Source organism: Megachile rotundata, chromosome 16, assembly GCF_050947335.1.
Source record: "Megachile rotundata isolate GNS110a chromosome 16, iyMegRotu1, whole genome shotgun sequence".
NCBI classification, from domain to species: Eukaryota; Metazoa; Arthropoda; class Insecta; order Hymenoptera; family Megachilidae; genus Megachile; species Megachile rotundata.
The window spans coordinates 10,336,584-10,357,433 of NC_134998.1; the positions used below are offsets into that span (position 1 = coordinate 10,336,584).

General features: G+C 41.2%; 3 protein-coding genes across 7 annotated transcripts in view; 2 read left to right on the forward strand and 1 right to left on the reverse strand.

The window, feature by feature from the left end:
- The window catches only part of Stacl (SH3 and cysteine-rich domain-containing protein), a 78,838-nt gene extending 73,718 nt beyond the window's left edge, over window positions 1-5,120 (forward strand). For all 3 annotated transcript variants that reach the window (XM_003702504.3, XM_012283510.2, XM_012283509.2), the window contains 4 exons: window positions 3,642-3,818; window positions 4,204-4,453; window positions 4,527-4,710; window positions 4,826-5,120. In XM_003702504.3, coding sequence (XP_003702552.1) covers window positions 3,642-3,818; window positions 4,204-4,453; window positions 4,527-4,710; window positions 4,826-4,972 — 758 coding nt within the window. In that variant the 3' untranslated portion in view covers window positions 4,973-5,120. The remainder of the gene's footprint in view (window positions 1-3,641; window positions 3,819-4,203; window positions 4,454-4,526; window positions 4,711-4,825) is intronic.
- LOC105662291 (uncharacterized) lies at window positions 5,019-9,657 on the forward strand. Its single transcript, XM_012283550.2, has one exon. It carries the CDS (start codon window positions 5,162-5,164, stop codon window positions 5,729-5,731), a length of 570 nt encoding a protein of 189 aa, XP_012138940.2. The 5' UTR covers window positions 5,019-5,161; the 3' UTR covers window positions 5,732-9,657.
- An 824-nt stretch (window positions 9,658-10,481) lies between these two features.
- Idgf4 (Imaginal disc growth factor 4) lies at window positions 10,482-15,842 on the reverse strand. Of its 3 annotated transcripts, none has more exons than XM_076541618.1 (6): window positions 15,689-15,842; window positions 14,936-15,071; window positions 14,574-14,827; window positions 12,983-13,286; window positions 12,477-12,639; window positions 10,482-11,243 (listed from the first exon to the last, which is right to left on the reverse strand). In XM_076541618.1, exons 2-6 carry the CDS (start codon window positions 15,054-15,056, stop codon window positions 10,763-10,765), a joined length of 1,323 nt encoding a protein of 440 aa, XP_076397733.1. In that variant the 5' UTR covers window positions 15,057-15,071; window positions 15,689-15,842; the 3' UTR covers window positions 10,482-10,762. The 3 variants fall into 3 exon arrangements, with proteins under 3 accessions (XP_076397733.1, XP_003702512.1, XP_012138897.1); XM_003702464.3 differs by having other exon boundaries at window positions 10,482-11,225; window positions 15,689-15,827; XM_012283507.2 differs by lacking the exon at window positions 15,689-15,842 and adding an exon at window positions 15,570-15,680.
- Between the last annotated feature and the right edge of the window lie 5,008 nt (window positions 15,843-20,850).

The window sequence follows — 20,850 nt, forward strand, 5'->3', positions numbered from 1 at the left end:
GAAGAAACAACGATCCGAAGTGTATTCCTTCGTGCGACCGTAGACACCATAGTTGCTTACCAAAAAACTACCATAAAACCATCAATTCATTTCTTCGATATCTACACCCCGAGTGTTCGAATTAACGAGTGACGAGAAAGAAATTAATAGTCGCTTCACGAACTTGTTAAGCAAATGGGAATTTTTTATTGAATTTTCACGAAAATAAAAAGCTAACTGAGCCACGGACTAACACGCAATTCCGCAAGAAACGAGAGGATTCAGTGCGGCGAAAATGGCGGGAAAATGGTGAGCAGAGGGCGCCATTAGCGTCGACGAGATTCCGGTATGTTGCAATGACTAACAAAGTAACACGGAGCCCTCTAACAAGCCAGAGATTTTGAGCTTTTGCCGAGACAGTGAGACGGAGTGAAAGAAAAGGTTATGAGGGAATCGCAATTCCATTGACCAGGACGAGGCAGCGGTGGATCGATGTCCGGAACCAGGCCGTTTGGACAACCGTTGGTGTTGATGACCCAGGAGGTACCCTCGACCTCGTCCCCGAGTGCACCGGAGCCTTCTTATCGCGGTGCCAACAGGAGACGATGACCCGTGAACTGAAGACGCGTCGGTACGCGTTCGACGACACCCATCGATCGAGACGAACCAGTTCCTTCGCGATTTAGAACTTTCTTCGAGAACCGGAGGATTATCGAACTTACGCTGTGATTTCAACTGTGAATTTTTCACCGGAAAAACGTGGAATTGCTGGCGTAAATTAATAGAATTTGCCTGCAGAAGGATTTGTTTAACGACGAAGTTTAGGATTAGTGGGAAACGTGGAATTGCAGGGGTAAAATGATGGAATTGTTTTGTAAAATTATTTGTTTGAGGACAAATTGTTGGAAACTGAGGTAAAAATGTGGAATTGATAGGATGAACAAATGGAATTTACCTGTGAAACGATTTACTTAATGAGAAATCGTTCGGGATTAGTAGAAAATGTGGAATTGCTAGGGTGAAATGATGGAATTGCTATGTAAAATTATCTATTTATTGATAATTTGTTGGAAAATTATATGAAAACATGGAACTTCTAGGTAAAACAAATAAAATTTACCTGTGAAACGATTTACTGAATGAGAAATCCTTCAGGATTATTAAAAAACGTGGAATTGCTAGCGTAAAATGATGGAATTGCTATGTGAAATTACCTATTTAATGACAGATTGTTGGAAAACTCTATGAAAACATGGAATTGCTAGGAAAAAGAAAGTGAATTTACCTAGGAAACATGGAATTGCAAAGCGTAGCATGATATTCCAATGAAAAATTGCGAGATAATTGATAGTAACATGGAATTATTCGAATATAAAACTGGAATTGAATTGTAGAATGATCTGTTTTGTGAAAAATTAATAAGAACCGTGGAATTGCCGCAGCACAAACGTGGAATTGCAATTATATTTGAGGGCATAATTTTTTTTACACTGTAATACTATCTGATCCTCAAGAAATTGCGTAAAATTGAGGGAATACATGGAATTGCCATTGATCAAGAAGCTTTTCCGCACTGTTCGACGAAGAATCGTTCAAAATTGATGGAATTGCGGTAGTGCAGACTGTTATACCTGAACAGAATTGCGATTTGAGTTAATCCTACAACCTACACACACTGTAATACAATCTTATCTACACGGAATCGTTCAAAATTGACAAGGAGTTGGAATTGCCGTAGTCCACTACTGGAATTGCTAATGTAATTTACTGTAACGACAATTATCGATGGATTTAATTTCTCGACTAGGTGTTTTAAAATCGTGATCGAGTGTCTGTGAAAGGTTATGCACAGTTTATCATGGAATTGCGAATGGAATTGTATCATTTGCGCTTACCATTGTGATCGGGTTTTGATAAATCGATTGTTACAAGTGTTCTCGTTATTTGTATCTGGACAGTGTCGTGGGGAGACTATGGAATTGCCGGCAAATAAATAGTGGAATTGTTCATGATATCGTTTTGCGATGCTGTTGCTGCGGCATGGAATAACTTTTATCTCTTTTGTTTTCATAGGTATGTTTATTTGAATATCAAAGAAATTTGGAATTGCCAAAGCATGACTGATGGAATTGTTTATTGAATTATGGTTTTAAACACTTCATTAATTGCCAACAGCTACAACTTTGTTGAATGTTTAATAATACAAAGGAATTTGGAATTGCTGAATTAGAGAAAAGCACAGATGCACTCGATGTCGCGAATCAAACAAAAATATAATAATTTCTTATGAAAGTTGAAAATTTTTGTTAACAACGCAATTCTTGAATTCAGCATGACCAAATTGACGAAAAACCTACCAGAAATAAAGCGATCAAATTATTTGCAGGATTTTTGTTATTTACGTACAGGTTGTTTCAAAAAAGACTATGCCTGGAAGGTAAGAATCAACCATAGTACTCTAAAAATTTCGAACGAAGAAAGTCCCTAGACATAGTTTCTTTTGAAACCGAATTTATCAAATTTGGGATTGTTTGTCGAACGATTATCGCCTCGAAATTTGCTCAAACGTTTTAAATTTACCGCCAAGACTTCTAGAGGTCGTTTCCCCTGTGTAACATGAATAATAAACAGCGATCAAAAATGTCCGACCTTTTAAGATTAGTCTCTTCCCCGCCATTTTAGTTTCCGCAACCTCACTCTTTTGTTTCTCGACGGATCCATTTCACGTACGAACAAAAAAAGAATTCACAAAACGTGAAGAAACGAGAAAGGAAGAAAGGAAAGTGCGATATATCTGTAAATATTGTAAATAAAAGTGTTCTCTCCCGGAAACTCCTCTTTCACTTCTCTGTACGCGAGTCGTGTCCCACATTTTTTTTTCTCTTTTTTTTTCTGTTTCAAATATTCCTGTGAATTCTCTTTTTCTCTGTGAACGACGTTCTGTACACTGGTCGAATTTGTCGATGGGAGAACTGCTCCCTGGTGTGCATCCATGGTGTTATCTCTATGGTGTCCCTGTATCGCTGTACGTGTTCATTTCAGCCTCAACGTTCACGCCAAACGATGTTCCGCGTCGAACGGAAACGAATAAAACGATACCGTCGTTTCCGTCAACAGATAAACCAAATAAATAAATAAAAACCGATTATATTTTCCATGCTGTTGTTTCATTTCCTTTAAAAGGCTTGTTTTCGTTTCTAACGACTTCGATTTTACGTTTCGAAATTTCCGTTATTTTTTCTGGTCAAATAATCTCACTGTCGCTTCTCTTGAATGTATGCATTTTATCTCTTTCGGTGAAACATTGTTGTTTGCATCCAGTTCTGCGATGTTAAATTAGATAAACGAATTAAATTCTCTTCTAACCGCTTGGTAGAGATCTCTCTTTTCTATCTTCCCTCTCTGTAACGTAAATAAAAGTCTACTTTCACACGAAACACGTTGTGTAATCGAGCAAAAATATATATATATCAGGTAGGATCAGAATAAACAAGAAAACAACACCTTCCTAACAAGATTTGTGACTGTCGTTCTGTAACCCTACGCAACCTAACCTATCCGCGTGCAAAGTGACGAAATGCTTGAGAAAATGGCGTGAACGTCGAGGAGGTAGCTAATTTCAAAGGCTAACTTGTTCTGATCACAAATTATGGAACATGAAGCGCCGCATAGTCCGCAACGTAGACGCGAGAGACTGAATCTGAGGATGAAGAGTCTCAGCCTGGACTCACCGGAGGGTACTGCGCATGTCCGACATCGTCCTAGGGATTACTATGCCACTGGCCAACGGGAGTCCACGCCACCTAGACACTCTGACAGCGGAAGCATCAATAGATTGTGTAAGTTTGTTTTATTTAACACTTTCGTTTTTAATTTACCCACTGAGTCCTTATTTAGGGTATAAGGTTAGCCTAGGGAGGTCCTAGGGGCTTGTAAGTCTGAAGAAGTTTGGAGATTTAGAGATTTGCGAAAGTAGAAATTTAATAATTTGGGGACTTAAGGTTATTATACTTTGGAGATTTAAAGGTTTAGACATGTAGAAATTCAGGGATGTGGAGATTTGGACATAAAACAATGTGGGAACTGGTGGACATCAGAGAGCTTAACGAGACATCAACGATGTGGACATCAAATAATTCACTTCAGACTCCTAGGAATTGTAGATATGGAAATTTGAAGACTCGAGGGATTTTGATATTTATTAATTTGAAACTTCGATTGCAGCCCCATGCAGCCCAGGCCAAGGCCACCCCGTACACAAGCACATACGTGGAGCCATCAGAATGTCAAGTATGGAATTGCCTGACGAAAACGAGAAGTCCTACTCATCGGCGAGCACCTCTCCCTGCCCCTCCCCGCACACCAACAACCAGAACCACATGAACCCACCAGGGAAACGTGTCCTGCCACCTAACAATCTCTACGTGGTGCTGTACAACTTCGAAGCGCGTCACCGGGATGAGTTAGACCTGAAGTAATCATGAATGAACTTCGATTCTGTTGGCTGGTATTGTTACAGTGTTTATAATAGCCTAATTGTTTTATAGGGCGGGTTACAAGGTGACGGTGATCGATAAGTCCGAGAAGGACTGGTGGAAAGGGAAGTGTCTGGGTGGTCGAGTTGGTTATTTCCCTAGCGCGTACGTTATGCGAGTGGAATCTGGCCAGAAGACTCTTCAGGTTACTCGCAATCTTCAGCTGACTGATCAGATCACACTACTGCGTGATCAGGTACGTCGTCTTAAGAACTGCACTAGTGTACAGGAGCTTTCTGTAGCTTATTTTATTCAGTATGTATCCCTTTTTCGACTGCGTCTGGTCTCGTCAACTACTTTTCTTCTGACAGATCGTGATCCAGGTGGGCGAGGAGGTAGATGGCGTCGCGATGGTCCGCTGCGCCGCGGACGTCCGCTCAGCAGACCATACAGGCAAAGAGGGCGAGGTCCTGTACAAGGAAACCTTGTGTCCGCTGAAATACTTGCAAGAGGTGTGACAACAGCCTCGCCAGTTAGGCGAGCGTCAGAATCGCGCGAATTTCCGCGAGCGATTCGCCGCTTCGACGCGTCGGAACGCGGTCGAAAAGTACTACGATTGCCTGCAATGCGCGGAGCAGTGTCGTCACGTGACCAACGTGGTCCCGATCAGCAGCAACAACAACAACGCTACCAGCACCAACAACAACATGAAGCTGGTGAAAAGCACCAAGAACAACCTACTGGCAAAGAGCGGCATGAACAATTACCAGGTGACCAATCCCATCGGTTCTTCGTCACTGAAGGAGAACACCCGAACCTTGGCTCGTCTGGACGAGAGCAGACCCCTGAAGAACCTCAAAAGCACCAACCTGGCCAGGTCCTTGAAGAACCAACCGCTGCCTTTGACCCCGGCGAAGAAGAGGTCCTCGTTGGCTCGTCCGGTTCGCGTCTACGACTCGTTCTCGCAGCCCAGGAAGCTGATGCCCGCCAACTACGCCTTCCAGAACCTGCAGAAGACCACCAACGAGTCGACGTACGAGGAGGACGAGCACGAGGAGACCGGCTGGCCTATACGGCTGAGGCTCGAGCAGATGCTCGAGCTGACTCTGCCGCAGACCAAGAAGAAGAGGAAGAAGAAGACGTCGATGATGCTGATGAAGCAGCAACAGTCGAACAGGCACGCGTGCAAGGACACGGAGAGGCTGTTGCGCGTCCTCAGCGTGAACAATGTGGACCAAGATAATAGGTACAACGTCACACGGTGTTCTGTCATGTAGAGACTCACCTAGACCAGCTGGAGACTGGTGCTCGGTGGAGGTGGGCGTGAGAAGCAAGCTTCGAATCGCTTTAGGTATGCCTGGCTAGTTGGGGAGTTGCAGGTTCTATGGAGAGCACGTAGTTAGGAATTTTGTATGGTGTGGACCAGGTCCTGTAACTTTATTGGAGCCCTCTATAGGGTAGGTGGTATCCTGGAGATGCAATGAGTACTATGCCCTGTACGCTACACTAGGACCTGGCTCCTAGACACTACACTGTGCACTCCACAACCTGGTCCTAGACACTGGTCCTACTGGTGTAGACTACACTCTACACAGCCACTGTACACTATAGGTGCCACCTGCTGTACCCCACAGCCTACAGTTTGAGTCCCACACTCCACATCCTACGCCCTGGGTCCCACACGCCCTAGTCCAAACCCCACGAGTTGAGACCCACAGGTTATACTCTGCACTCCACATCCTATGCTTTGGGTCCCACACGCTCTAGTCCAAATCCCACGCCCTGAAACCCACAGGCTATACTCTGCACCCCATATCCCATGTCCTGGGTCCCATATGCTCCACTCCAAATCCTAGATATTGTGGTCCTAGTCTACTGGTGTAGACTACACTCTATACAACCACTGTACACTATAGGTGCCACCTGCTGTACCCCATAGCCTACAGTTTGAATCCCACACTCCACATCCTACGCCTTGGGTCCCACACGCTCTAATCCAAATCTCACGTCCTGAAACCCACCCTATACTCTGCACCCCATATCCCATGTCCTGGGTCCCACATGCTCCAAATCCTACATATTGTGGCCCACACTCTACCCCCATATCCTAGATCCCATCCACACCACGGAGAGGACCAACCCGTTATACGCCCAGATTCCTATCGAGTTACACCTATGAACAATGGCGCTGCAAGTCTTTCAAGTGGCTCATATGTAGGTAACTAACAAGGTTAAATGAACGAACATAAGGAACATCTAAACTGACCAAAACCTGCCCACCCCACGAGCACCGCTTCGCAATCGAGGCCGTTCGATTTCGAAGGATTTCCATTTGGAAGCCGCACAAACGCGTGTTTCCCATAAGAAAGTTCTTTGTTCAGTGTGACTCGAGTGTTAGTACTTTTCAATCGCTTGTTGAGTTTGATAAAGTCGTCCTCCCGGCGACGGGTGATCGGTGTTTATATGGTTTTTAAGATAGACACAGTTTAAGGGAATCGAGACCGGGAATGTACATCGCAGTCCAATGATATCCGAAAATGACAGCGCGTTCTGTTTCGTCCACTTGTGAACTGTATTCGTTTTTAAAAAAGTATTTCAGATTTTTATTCGTATTTTCTGAAAAATTAGTTCAAACGCTGTAGTCGCTCTAGAGCCCCAATCGCAGGGAAATATCGGGATTTTACAGTAAATATTTATTTGTGCATTTATTTGTCATTGTTTCTTCGCTAACTCATTCATCGTTCTTTATTTAATCCAAACTGGGATTATTTATTTTACTTGTAATTGTTTAAATAGAAATGTTCGGATATCATTCATAATCGATGAGAAAAATTCGGTTAAACAAAAATGTGAGGACTATAGATCCAATAGAGGTACTCTTTCGTTAGCTGATCGTGAAATATTACGAATTTCATCTCCCCTTTGGCAGAAAACATTGCAACCTTTTTTTCGTCCACAAAATTGATTTTCATTCGAAATTTATTTTGCGATGTTTTTTGCGGTATGAAAGGTCGAATTAAATATCGTGAATCGAAGATTTTAAGGCTATACTTGCATCTTGCATTCCGTCCCCGAAAGTCGAAGTTTGAACTTATGAAACTCGTGTGCACTTCATTTACTCTCCGCTCGCATGAACACCATAAATTTCATCCGTCTTTCGTTTCAACTGAAGAGGTTTGTCCTGTTGCTGCAAATTGTTCAATTATTTCGCTACGAAGGGAATGGAAACGATAAGAGTATGTTGATGATTTAGAAATTGTACGAATAAATGTTATCGACTGTTGGAAATCGAATTGTTGTAAGAAATATCGGATGCCATTATTAAATTTTAGAAACTTGTTTATCATTTGACTCCAAAATATATTCTTCTTAAAATTGTATTTGTTATTTCTTACAACGATTGTTCCAGAATGGTTCTATTTCATAATGCAATATTTTATCTCAGTGTTGACCAATCGCGAGATTTGCATTTACTTGGTATGCATTTACGAGTACTGGACACCTTTGAAGGTATGTAATATTTCTTTCAAATAAAACAAAATTGGGACAACGATTGCCACAAAAAATTAACCGAGTTTCTGAGAAAGTAATTCTGCAACATACGAGATTTACCTTGAAATTTATTGCATGCCTTCAAAAATGTTGTACACCTGCATCCTCGAACCAGAAAAGTATATCAATGTTGAAGATCTTCATTCCAGTGTCTTAAAGAGAAGGAAGGTTTATCTAGAGAAAAGATTATTAAATTTTTCTTGAATCGGTTGAGAATAGTAATTTGCGAAAGTATATCTTTCTTAAAGATAGAAGTGGACAGATTTTCTTGTCGCTTCTTCTGTCAGTATGACACTCAAATGTTGCATTTCTACAGTCTAATAATTTTCAAAGCACCGAAAAGCATTTGAGGGAAAACGTTCCACACAGTATTCACGAATAGAGGAAGAATCGCATCAGAAAGCTCCATCTACTTATTTTTTCACTGTCCGACGTGAAGTCGCCTCGCGATAGGCTGATATTACTCACTGATATGCTTTTTGTCGACATTAATCTCATCGAGTGTATCCTGTTCCTGCTTAGAATCCTTGGATCGTCCACGATCGCGTCGAACTCGTTCGGGAAACTCGGAAAATCACCTTTCACTTTATTATCCATTCAAGTCCTGGAAATCGATTTTTCTTTTGTCTATTTTCCCTTGAGAATACCGATTTTTCCATTTCCCCATTTCTTTTCCTGCAGATTTCACGTCGATTTTCCTGGGAATTTTATGTTGTCGCAATTCGAATTGCAATTTTCCAGAAAATCTATGGGAAACTTTTTATTTTCCACTTTTTCATTTTCCCTTTTTCTTTTTTATTGTTAAAATTGCCCGGAAAACCTAATTTTCCTGAGAAAATCAGTTTGAAAAATTATTTCACCCTCCTGAGGGGATTTGAACTGACGCCCCCGCGGTGTTGAGACTAGTACGCTACCCACTCCGCCAACGCCACATTACGTAACCTTTGTGTTTTTAATTTATTTACTGCACATCTAATACCCTGTCACTCTTGTAATTTACGCGAAAGTAAACACGAAAACTGGTTAAAATAAACTGACCAATAACGAAAGTTGAAAAGTTTACGAGTTTCACGAACGAGTTGCTATGAACACTTCATGGGAATCATGATAGACTAGGATTAAGTATCAGGGATAACTATTGTGTTATTGTACGTTGTAACGCTGCATATATTATATTTCATTAATATTATACGCCACGATGTAACGAGTGCCCTACTCCTGTTAAACAAAAAAAAAGAAACTGTATATCGAATTATTAATTGTACCACTAGTGTGTAAGCTATTTCCAACTACCATGCCCAGTATTTTCTAAGCATTACGACTAATGCGGCAAGGATACGTTCGTGTTGTAAACCACTTCCGGTCCGCCATTTCACCGAACAATATTCCCTCTTCTTTGCAAATTTCTAATTAACGAAATCTACTGCCAAGAAGATACCATAAATATTATATAAAAAACAATACCTAAAATTGACCAATGAAATCTTAACTCAAATCTCGAATTTTCTACGATGGAGCATCCTCTCCCTATATTGCCATTTTTGCTGGGGAAGTTAACCGTGCTGTACATTCGGGTGTCATAGAGATTTTATTTTAGTTTCTACACAATATAGGGGAATCTAGGTTGAATTCTTGCTGAAATTCCCCTAGATGTTCTATAAGGTTTATAAGCTTCCCAGGACTCCTTTTGCAGACATCTAACTTTTCAGAGCTATTTTGAAATTTTTCCAGAAGTCCCTAGATTTCTTACAGCTTTTATAAAATCACTAGAGTCCCTAGAATTCTCTCTGTACTTTTGAGTTTTCTACACTTTCCAAAGATCTATATACTTCACCGAAACTTTTCTTAATACTTTTCAAAAGTCCCTAGACATTCCCTAGTCCTAAAAAATTTTCTAAGATCATTCTTTCGAGATTCTCAAACATTTCAAATGTCCCCAAACTGTCTCGATTCTCCACATCTTTCCAAAGGTCCCCAGACTTCGTAAAGTCCCCAGAATCGATGTGACGGACCAGTTTGATTCCGTAAAATGGCGGGCCGGCAAGCGGCAGAAAAGATGACGCGAATCTCGGTAAACTCGAAGCATCGTGAGTTCGAAAGAGAACAGAATGTACAAGAGATTTCAGGAACAGTTTCGTTAAGCTATACGGTATGCCAGTGGCTATGGTTTTAGCTGTGTCTCGTGTGCCATAACACCTAACGTTTGATATGTCTAACGAGTCTAGTCCGTTTACAAGGAAACCTTTCGTACACACCCGAGCAAATGTGTTTATCTGAATTCATAGACTGCACGAAATATATATTATCTATACATACTTGGCAGGTTCATTTACCCGTGTCCCATATTCCATACTCGCGAATCTATGACGTCCTCTCTGAACATAACTATAAAATATTTTAGATTACACGGTTTAATGGACTATCTATTTATTCTGACTGGCTGTTTTTATCATCAAAAGAAATGTTAGATCCGAAGAATTTGAAAAATAACGTTTATTCTTGATACAACGCTCGCGATACACCCTCGGTCGATCGATAAAGCACTTGACCTGTCGGGAATATAAAAAATTCGATACAAGTACACATAAAAGCTAATCGATACAATTTACACGGCTGCATAACACACTTGCGATCAACAAACACGGTAACATATTTTCCGTCGTACCAAAAGTCGAACAAAAGGAACTAGCAAGCTTCTCAATCGAAACTGAATAATAAACTCGCCTAAAGATCAGTCACACCGGCGTAGTTACATTCTACAGTTTGTATTTGGCTCCCCTGACAATGGGGAACTTGTCTCCGGTGCAGACACCACGGAAATCATCCAAGGAGAGATCATAGATGGCAACACCACCCAGACCCTTAGCCTTAACGTAAGCAGCCTTGTTTCCAGCAGTGTCAGGATCTTCGTAACCCACCCAGATGCCGTCAGCACCGGTGCTTTCGTCATAGGGCTGATAAGCGTAGCTGCCGTACTTCTTCGAAGGATCACCCACGCGTCGCAAACGACCCACAGCGCTCTCGGTAAGTCTGGCGCACACCTCAGGGTAGGAGAGAAGTCCTGGGATGTTGGTGTGTGGCCCTTCCGCTCCGGGACCGTCGGTCACCAGGGGTGGCACTCCTGATATCTGACTGTCCGCCGTCAGTTTCCAGGTCCGGGCGTACGTTGGGATTCCCACGACGATCTTGGAGCCGGGGGTGCCGTTCTCCAGCCAGTACCTTGAAGTAGAATTTATACTTTACGGATATTTTTGATTTTGATCGGGAGGGATCTGGGATGCGGAGAAATCTTTGAGGATCTTTAGAAGGCAAGGAGAAAGTTTTGGAAGGAAGAAGCAGGGATAGGACCTAGAACCTATCTGGGACATGGACTAGGTTAAGAATGTTTTTTAGGTCTGTCTAGGTTCTAGGACCTACCAGGACCCACCTAGGATTTGAATAGATAGATGTAGAGAGTCAATGTTCATGAGGTCTGTCTAGGTTCTAGGTGGGTCCTGGTGGGTTGTAGGACCTGGGCAGGCCTTATGAACATCTCAACTTAGTGTAGGTCCTAAGTGTGTCCCCAGTGGAGCCTAGGTCCTAAGTAGTCTTCATGGACGTCCCAAGCTAGTACAGGTCCTAAGTGTGTCCTAAGTCGATCCTAGGATCTAGGCAGACCTTATAGACATCCCAAGCTAGTCTAGGTCCTAAATATGTCCTAAGTAGATCCTAGGACCTGGGCAGACTTTATGAACATCCTAACCTAGTCTAGGTCCTAAGTGTGTCCCAAGTGGAGCCTAGGTTCTAAGTAGTCTTTATGGACGTCCCAAGCTAGTCTAGGTCCTAAGTGTGTACTAAGTGGATCCTAGGACCTAGGTACACCTTATGGACTTCCCAACCTAGTCTAGATCCTAAGTGTGTCCCAAGTGGAGCCTAGGTCCTAAGTAGTCTTTATGGACTCCCCAACCTAGTATAGGTTCTAAGTGTGTCTCAAGTGGAGCCTAGGTCCTAAGTAGTCTTTATGGACGTCCCAAGCTAGTCTAAGTCCTAAGTGTGTCCTAAGTGGATCCTAGGACCTAAGTAGACCTTGCGGACTTCCCAACCTAGTCTAAATCCTAAGTGTGTCCCCAGTGGAGCCTAGGTCCTAAGTAGTCTTTATGGACGTCCCAAGCTAGTCTAAGTCCTAAGTGTGTCCTAAGTAGATCCTAGGACCTGGGTAGACCTTATGAACACCCCAACCTAGTCTAGGTCCTAACTGTGTTCCAAGTGGATCCTAGAACCTAGGCAGACCTTATGAACACCCCAACCTAGTCTAGGTCCTACAGATGACCTACATGCACCCTAAGACCTAGGCAGAACTTGTCAACATCCCAAACTAGTCTAAGTCCTACATGGGTCCTAGATGAATCCTAGAAAGACTTCTGAACATCCCAACCTACTATAACTCCCAGATGAGTCCTAAAAATATTAGTGTCTGAAGAACCTTCTCACCTGGTAGGAACATCAACATTGTCTTGCGGCACGCGACCGTAGCTGTCATAAATAGGTGCAGGGTAATCAGCCTCCTGTGGATTGCGTTCCGGTGTCTTCTGATCGAAAGTGAACAGATGTACAGCATCGATATTAGGCGCCAACAATCTAGCATCGAAGTAAACTGCAAAAAATAAACGATGACGTTACTCCTAATCATTGTACCACCCGGAACAATTCTATTCGAGCCTCAATCACAGGGAATGTCTTTCGAATTAATTCCCTATTTGTTCAAGCTCCCAGAAATTTTATAGGTTTACACATCGTGTCACAATGTTTGCGTTGCATACGACTGGCAAGAAGACACGTTACAGATCCCTCTTCCTAATCTACAGCGTTCAATATTTACAGAACGTGACGGTGATTTTGAGCCGACCGTGTATGCAGTCACGTTTATGGCGCTGCCGACACGTTCTTAATTTTCAGGCAAACAGATATGATTCATCGAATATAGAAATATTGGTTACCGCTGTTGTTGACGTGGGGAAGGACGGTGACGGTCAGGGCCTTCATTCTTGGCCGGAGCTGCGCCTTCAGGTCGCGGACCATGATGGTGAAACCGTCACGGTGCTCTTGTTCCTTGTCGTCCTTGAATTTACCGTAGCCGAAGGTCTTCTTGACTTTGTGCCATATGGATCCAAAGGTCCCTCTCTCCTTCTTTACTTTGACTGGCGGGAATTGCCATGCCAGGTCGATTCCGTCGAAGTCGTAGTCGTTGAAGAGGCGGTTCACGGAGTTGATGAATTTAGACCTGCCTTCTGATGTCTCGGTCTGAAGATGAGCGTAATATGAAGTATATAGACATAGGTTTTGTAAGGTTTTGTGAATTTTGATATTTGATATTGGGATGTGGTAGATGATAGATGACAAGCACGTAATAGTACGTGCAAGTTTGGATTGCGTTTTGAGATTTTGGGAAAATTGCAGTTTGGGGGTTTGAGAATTTGGGGACGTGGAAATTTGGGGAGATGGGAATTTGAGAATTTGGGGAATTTGGAACTTGGGAATTTGCGAGATGGGGAATTTGAGAGTTTGGGGATTTGAGAATTTTGGGAATTTGGAATTTGGGAATTTGAGAGTTGGGGGATTTGGAATTTGGGAATTTGAGAGTTGGGGGATTTGAGAATTTGGGGAATTGGGAATTTGGGAATTTGAGAGTTGGGGGATTTGGAATTTGAGAATTTGAGAGTTGGGGAATTTGAGAATTTGGGAATTTGAGAGTTGGGGAATTTGAGAATTTGGGGAATTGGGAATTTGGGAATTTAAGAGTTGGGGAATTTGAGAATTTGGGAATTTGAGAGTTGGGGGATTTGGAATTTGGGGAATTGGGAATTTGGGAATTTGAGAGTTGGGGGATTTGAGAATTTGGGGAATTGGGAATTTGGGAATTTGAGAGTTGGGGAATTTGAGAATTTGGGAATTTGAGAGTTGGGGGATTTGGAATTTGGGGAATTGGGAATTTGGGAATTTGAGAGTTGGGGGATTTGAGAATTTGGGGAATTGGGAATTTGGGAATTTGAGAGTTGGGGGATTTGAGAATTTGGGAATTTGAGAGTTGGGGGATTTGAGAATTTGGGGAATTTGGAATTTGGGAATTTGAGAGTTGGGGAATTTGAGAATTTGGGGAATTGGGAATTTGGAAATTTGAGAGTTGGGGGATTTGAGAATTTGGGGAATTGGGAATTTGGTAATTTGAGAGTTGGGGGATTTGAGAATTTGGGGAATTGGGAATTTGGGAATTTGAGAGTTGGGGGATTTGAGAATTTGGGGAATTGGGAATTTGGAGAAATGGGAATTTGGGAAATTGAGTATTTGGGGAATTGGGAATTTGGGGAATTGGAAATTTGGAAAAATGGGAATTTGGAGGATTGGAAATTTGGAGAATTGCAAATTTCGAGAAATGGGAATTTGGGAAATTGAGAATTTGGGGAATTGGAAATTTGGAGAAATAGGAATTTGGGGAATTGGAAATTTGGAGAAATAGGAATTTGGGGAATTGGAAATTTAGGGATGTGGAAATTTAAAAATTTCAGTATGGGGGCTTTGAGAGATACTCACAAGAACCAGATACTTGTGGACCTCATCATCAGGGTCAGCGTTACCACCAATACTGAGGTACACCTTCAGCTCTGGGAACGATTTCTTCAACTGAGTGGCGAGCTTGTAGTACGAGTACCCAGCTCCGGTGTCCAGGTTCGGATTCAGCGGAACAACCTCGTACGTTTCGGATTTAATGCCAGCGAATCCGTAGATCAGGTGGGTGCAGAGGGATAGCGCTGGACGAACATCATCCAGCTGGAATTTGCCTGGCCCTAAAATATTGATTGACTTATTAAGCTTGGATTAATAAATGGTGAATGGGAATGGAATGAAAGTTGTATTTCGAATTGCATAATCGTTACTATTAAGAGGAATTTTACCTTGTCGTTCAAAGGCTGTGCTGTTCCAGTAGCACACAACCTTGTTGTGCTCGTGAAGATCGACGCTCAGAACGGCCTGAACGCAGAATACCGCGATGGCGGCGAAAAGTAACACCTTCATTTTCGCAGACTGGCTCTGAAACACACGCACACACAGCAGATATAGAAACTGAACATGTATCTGTATGACACGTCACATTTTATTTGATTACTCGAGAACCTATCAAACTACATGTAGTGTTCATAAAAGCAAGTATAAGAGTAGGAGATTAGGTGTAAACATTCTAAGTCACCTTGAGAATGAAAACAAACTAAAATTCCGTTAGGACATTCACAAAAATTGCAATAAAAATTGAACTACTATACTTATAACAATAATAATGAATAAATTTTAATGAAACACCGCTCCATTTAATAAAACACCAGGAACCATGAAGTCCAGCTACCATTTTCAATTTAATTTCAAAAGTCATAAGCTCTGCCTCGAAAAACTCGTATTACTCTTCCCCAAAAAACACGTATTAAAAGTAACATATTATTAACATAGAACTAACATATTGTATCTATAAATAATCGTCAACAAACACCGATAACAACAAAATTCTACAAAATTATATAAAATATTTCAGTAAACCTTGTCACTATCAAAAGCCACGAAGAATTAAAATGTATATTTATGGTGTTTGAAGCAACGTCCAAGGTCAGCCTGACGTTTTCTCCAGTAACATTCGAAAACAAGAAGGAACGTCTTACCTTTTTGCGAGGAAGAAGCAGACTGTCCGGAGCGATTTCTTCACCAGGGACTTTGATACCTTGGCCTGACCGACAACAAAATGGTGGGGATACTGGATCGTACGTCAGATACGTGATCTTTCAGAACAGTTTCTCCGATCTGCCATACGAGTTACGCATACAGAGTGATTCATGAAATGTACATAAATGCATCACGTGACTTTATCTACAGGTCAGAACAAGGGAAAGAAATGGATCTTGCAAATGGAGGCATGTACTCGTTGGGGTATTTGGTTTTGATTAGATGAAACGTAGTGGATGAGGAAAATTAGTATTCTGAAGAGGGGAAGAGGAACTTTGGACTTTTGGATTCCCATTTCTCCAAATTTCCAATTCACCAAATTCCCATTTTTCTAAATTTCCAATTCCCCAAATTCCCATTTTTCTAAATTTCCAATTCCCCAAAATTTCTATTTCTCCAAATTTCCAATTCCCCAAATTTCCATTTCTCCAAATTTCCAATTCCCCAAATTCCCAATTCCCCAAATTCCCAATTCCCCAAATTCCCAATTTTTCAAATTCCCGTTTCTCCAAATTTCCAATTCCCCAAATTCCCAATTCCCCAAATTCCCATTTCCCCAAATTTCCAATTCCCCAAATTTCCATTTCTCCAAATTTCCAATTCCCCAAATTCCCATTTCTCCAAATTTCCAATTTCACAAATTCCCAATTCCCCAAATTCCCAATTCCCCAAATTCCCATTTCTCCAAATTTCCAATTCCCCAAATTCCAAATTCTCCAAATTCCAAATTCTCCAAATTCCAAATTCTCCAAATTCCCATTTCTCCAAATTTCCAATTCCCCAAATTCCAAATTCTCCAAATTCCCATTTCTCCAAATTTCCAATTCCCCAAATTCTCCATTCCCCAAATTTCCAATTCCCCAAATTTCCATTTCTCCAAATTTCCAATTCCCCAAATTCCCATTTCTCCAAATTTCCAATTCCACAAATTCCCAATTCCCCAAATTCCCATTTCTCCAAATTTCCAATTCCCCAAATTCCAAATTCTCCAAATTCCCATTTCTCCAAATTTCCAATTCCCCAAATTCCCAATTCCCCAAATTTCCAATTCCCCACATCTCCAATTCCCCAAATTCCCATTTTCCCAAATACCCAATTCCCCGAATCCTCGCTTCCCCAAATTCCCAAAATTTCAAAATGCAACCCAAACTTCCACGTACCACTCCGTACCACACATCACACATTCTCTCTCACATCCCCAGCCCATAAAGCCCAATCACAAAATCTAAGCACCGCGTTATCCTCGCTCAGGTAAAATCAAAGTGTTTAGGAAACAAGAAAAAATAGTCGCACAGGTTGGTCTCCGATAACTTTCCAAGGACATTCGACACGCGAATTAGCAAACATACGAGTTGAGTTACGGCGGTAATTGCGAAGGATCGTTCCACACGTTCCGAGATGAGATCATGCTGATTGTACATGTAGGTCGCATTCGATTAACGCGAAGGAAGTCGAATTATCACGCTCGATCCGACGCCGTACAGCGTCAAAACAAACCTTGAGACGCAGCTTACTTTCGAATGGAATTGTTTTAAATACACTGCTCAAAAGAAATATGGCATAGAAAAATTTTAGGCAAAAATTGGCCAAATTCAACTGATGATAACTCTGTGAAAAATTATCGCAAAGTTATGCTCTTTTTTTTAAATTAAAGCTTGAGATCTCTACTTTAAGACCCTGTAGTTTGATTTTAGATTTGATGCATCCCTACCACAATAACACCGTAAATGTGAGGTCATGTTTGCAATATTGAAAATTACAAAGTTTGACGAAATGCATGGACTTGCCACATTTTTTTGGGGCGATACTGTTTGCAGCAGCATAAAGTACAAACTTTTATCTTTAATTTCCAGTATGTGAAAAACCGCTACCATTTTTTTCTGCAAAGATACAGAACTTTAAAGAAACCCTTGCATTTATGGCATATATCGCCGCCATTAGCATTACCCGATGTGCAGGTCGGAGAGGTTGCTGGACAGATTTTGCACATTATATGGCTCTGACAGGAGCCTTTTCTGTGCGTATTTGTGTGTGAGAATCTGTGTGTGTGTATGAATTATCGTCGAGAAGCCTCGTTGAGAATCATTCTCGAATTTTGCAGTCCCAATTCAATTTGATTGCTTCCATATTCTGCAGTAAGTCCAAATTTGAACCCTATAGAAATTTAACAAGACAACCTACCAATCTGTAAGATCTATCGCAAGTCTTAACTGAAATTTGGAATGACATTCCACAGGAAGAAATTAGGGCTTGCATTAACATGAGTAATCGACTGCAAGGGATAATTCAACAACGCGGTGGAAACACGCGTTATTAGAATTCAAACATACAGACACACAGATACTCACACACATATACACACAAAAAAAGGCTCTTGTCAGAGGCATATGATGTGCAAAATCTGTCCAGCAACCTCTCCGAGGTGCATATCGGGTAATGCTAATGCCGGCGGTATATGCCATAAATGCAAGGGTTTCTTTAAAGTTCTGTATCTTTGCAGAAAAAAATGGTAGCGGTTTTTCACATACTGGAAATTAAAGATAAAAGTTTGTACTTTATGCTGCTGCAAACAGTATCGCCCCAAAAAAATGTGGCAAGTCCATGCATTTCGTCAAACTTTGTAATTTTCAATATTGCAAACATGACCTCACATTTACGGTGTTATTGTGGTAGAGATGCATCAAATCTAAAATCAAACTACAGGGTCTTAAAGTAGAGATCTCAAGCTTTAATTTAAAAAAAAGAGCATAACTTTGCGATGATTTTTCACGGAGTTATCATCAGTCAAATTTGGCCAATTTTTGCCTAAATTTTTTCTATGCCATATTTCTTTTGAGCAGTGTAAATTTACAAATTTCTCTGGTTATGCTGGGTACGATATTTAGGACGGAATATGCATTTCGCATCGAGTTATTTTTAAGCATTTTTCCTCTGATAACGTGACGCACTCGTGACGCACCCATGATGCACCTATGACGCACTCATGAACCCATCGTAACACATATTGCGGTTCGAATGCAATAAATATGTATTCAGCATCGAGTTATTTTAATTTCTTGTCTTGTAAGAATATGATGCACTCGTGACGCACTCATGACGCACTCATGAACCTCTCATGACACACATTGCAGTTCGAATGCGATAAATATATATTCAGCATCGAGTTATTTTATTTCCTTTTCTTGTAATAATATGACAGACTCGTGACGCACTCATGACGCACTCATGAACCTCTCATGACACACATTGCAGTTCGAATGCGATAAATATATATTCAGCATCGAGTTATTTTATTTCCTTTTCCTGTAATAACATGACAGACTCGTGACGCACTGATGACGCACTGATGACGCACTCGTGAACCTCTCATAACACATTGCGGTTCGAATGCAATAAATATATATTCAGCATCGAGTTATTTTATTTCCTTTTCTTGTAATAACATGACAGACTCGTGACGCACTCGTGACACACTCATGACGCACTCATGACACACATTGCGGTTCGAATGCAATAAATATATATTCAGCATCGAGTTATTTTATTTCCTTGTCTTGTAATAACATGACACACTCGTGACGCACTCATGACGCACTCATGAACCTCTCATGACACACATTGCAGTTCGAATGCAATAAATATATATTCAGCATCGAGTTATTTTATTTCCTTTTCCTGTAATAACATGACAGACTCGTGACGCACTGATGACGCACTGATGACGCACTCGTGAACCTCTCATAACACATTGCGGTTCGAATGCAATAAATATATATTCAGCATCGAGTTATTTAATTTCCTTTTCTTGTAATAACATGACAGACTCGTGACGCACTCATGACGCACTCGTGACACACTCATGACGCACTCATGACACACATTGCGGTTCGAATGCAATAAATATGCATTCAGCATCGAGTTATTTTAATTCCTTGTCTTGTAATAACATGACACACTCGTGACGCACTCATGACGCACCCTTGATGCACTCATGAAGCACACCACTGTCGAATATGATAAATTAGGCTCGTAATATAATTGCAATTGAATGGTAGGTACAATTCTAATTAGAATTTGTGTAATTAAGTATAGCTGAAGACAAAATATGCTTAATATGTTAACTTTCTTCAACTGTTCCAAAGTTGTAGCAATAATTAGGTGACTCTGAATGGCGCAACTGTCGAGAAAATTGTGGGTTAAGAATTTAGAAAACGAATTTTTTGACCTCACAGATGAAGCTAGAGTAGCGAGGAATTTCTGCAGAGTTCTATACGTCGGTGCGATAACCTCAGTGAAAGGTTGCGATTCCATCGTTGCAATAAGTTAGCGCAAAATTATTCATCACGTCATGCCAGAAGCCTTATATCGTAATCACGTGCGAGGGATTCCTGAAGGAAGTGTCTTCGACTTTTAGAAAACAGTTGCTGTCCACAGTTGTTATTCGCTGTTACAAAGTCCGAAGCCCGAAAGATCTGCGACACACTCCCGTTATATTGCCGTACCGCTCTGAAAATTCTGAACTGAAGGAGTATTGTAGCTGTGACGCACCTGATAAGTCACGAGGGGTTGATTCGAAGCTTGTATGGTTTGTATGATATAGCGTAGTTATATATGCGAGATAACATTGGAAGTAAAGTTAATAAACATTCTAGATAAGTCGAGAGACTTCTGTGAGCTCACGGTTATCTTGTTACGTCTTCAACACGCGACGGACAAATTATTCAATGTTCCAAGAAAAGACGATTACTGCTCGCTCGTCGACCTTTCTCGTATCTAATTTTTCAATAGACAACAAACGAAGTTCTCAGAAACTTTTCGGGCTTAGCCTTCAGCTGCCGACCGCAGGAACGTGTCAACAGTGAGGCGTTCATATATCGGGTGTTCTGTTAACGCTGGCGTTTCAGTTTAGGGTTTCAGTGTTTGCAAGTATGCGGTTTTGGCAATTTGGGAATTTTAAAGTTTAAGAGTTTTAACGTTTGGGGATTTGCTAATTTGGGGGTTTGAGAATTTGGGAATTTGGGAATTTGAGAATTTAGGGGTTTGAGAATTTTGGTATTTTAAAGTTTAAGAGTTTTAACGTTTGAGGATTTGGTAATTTGGG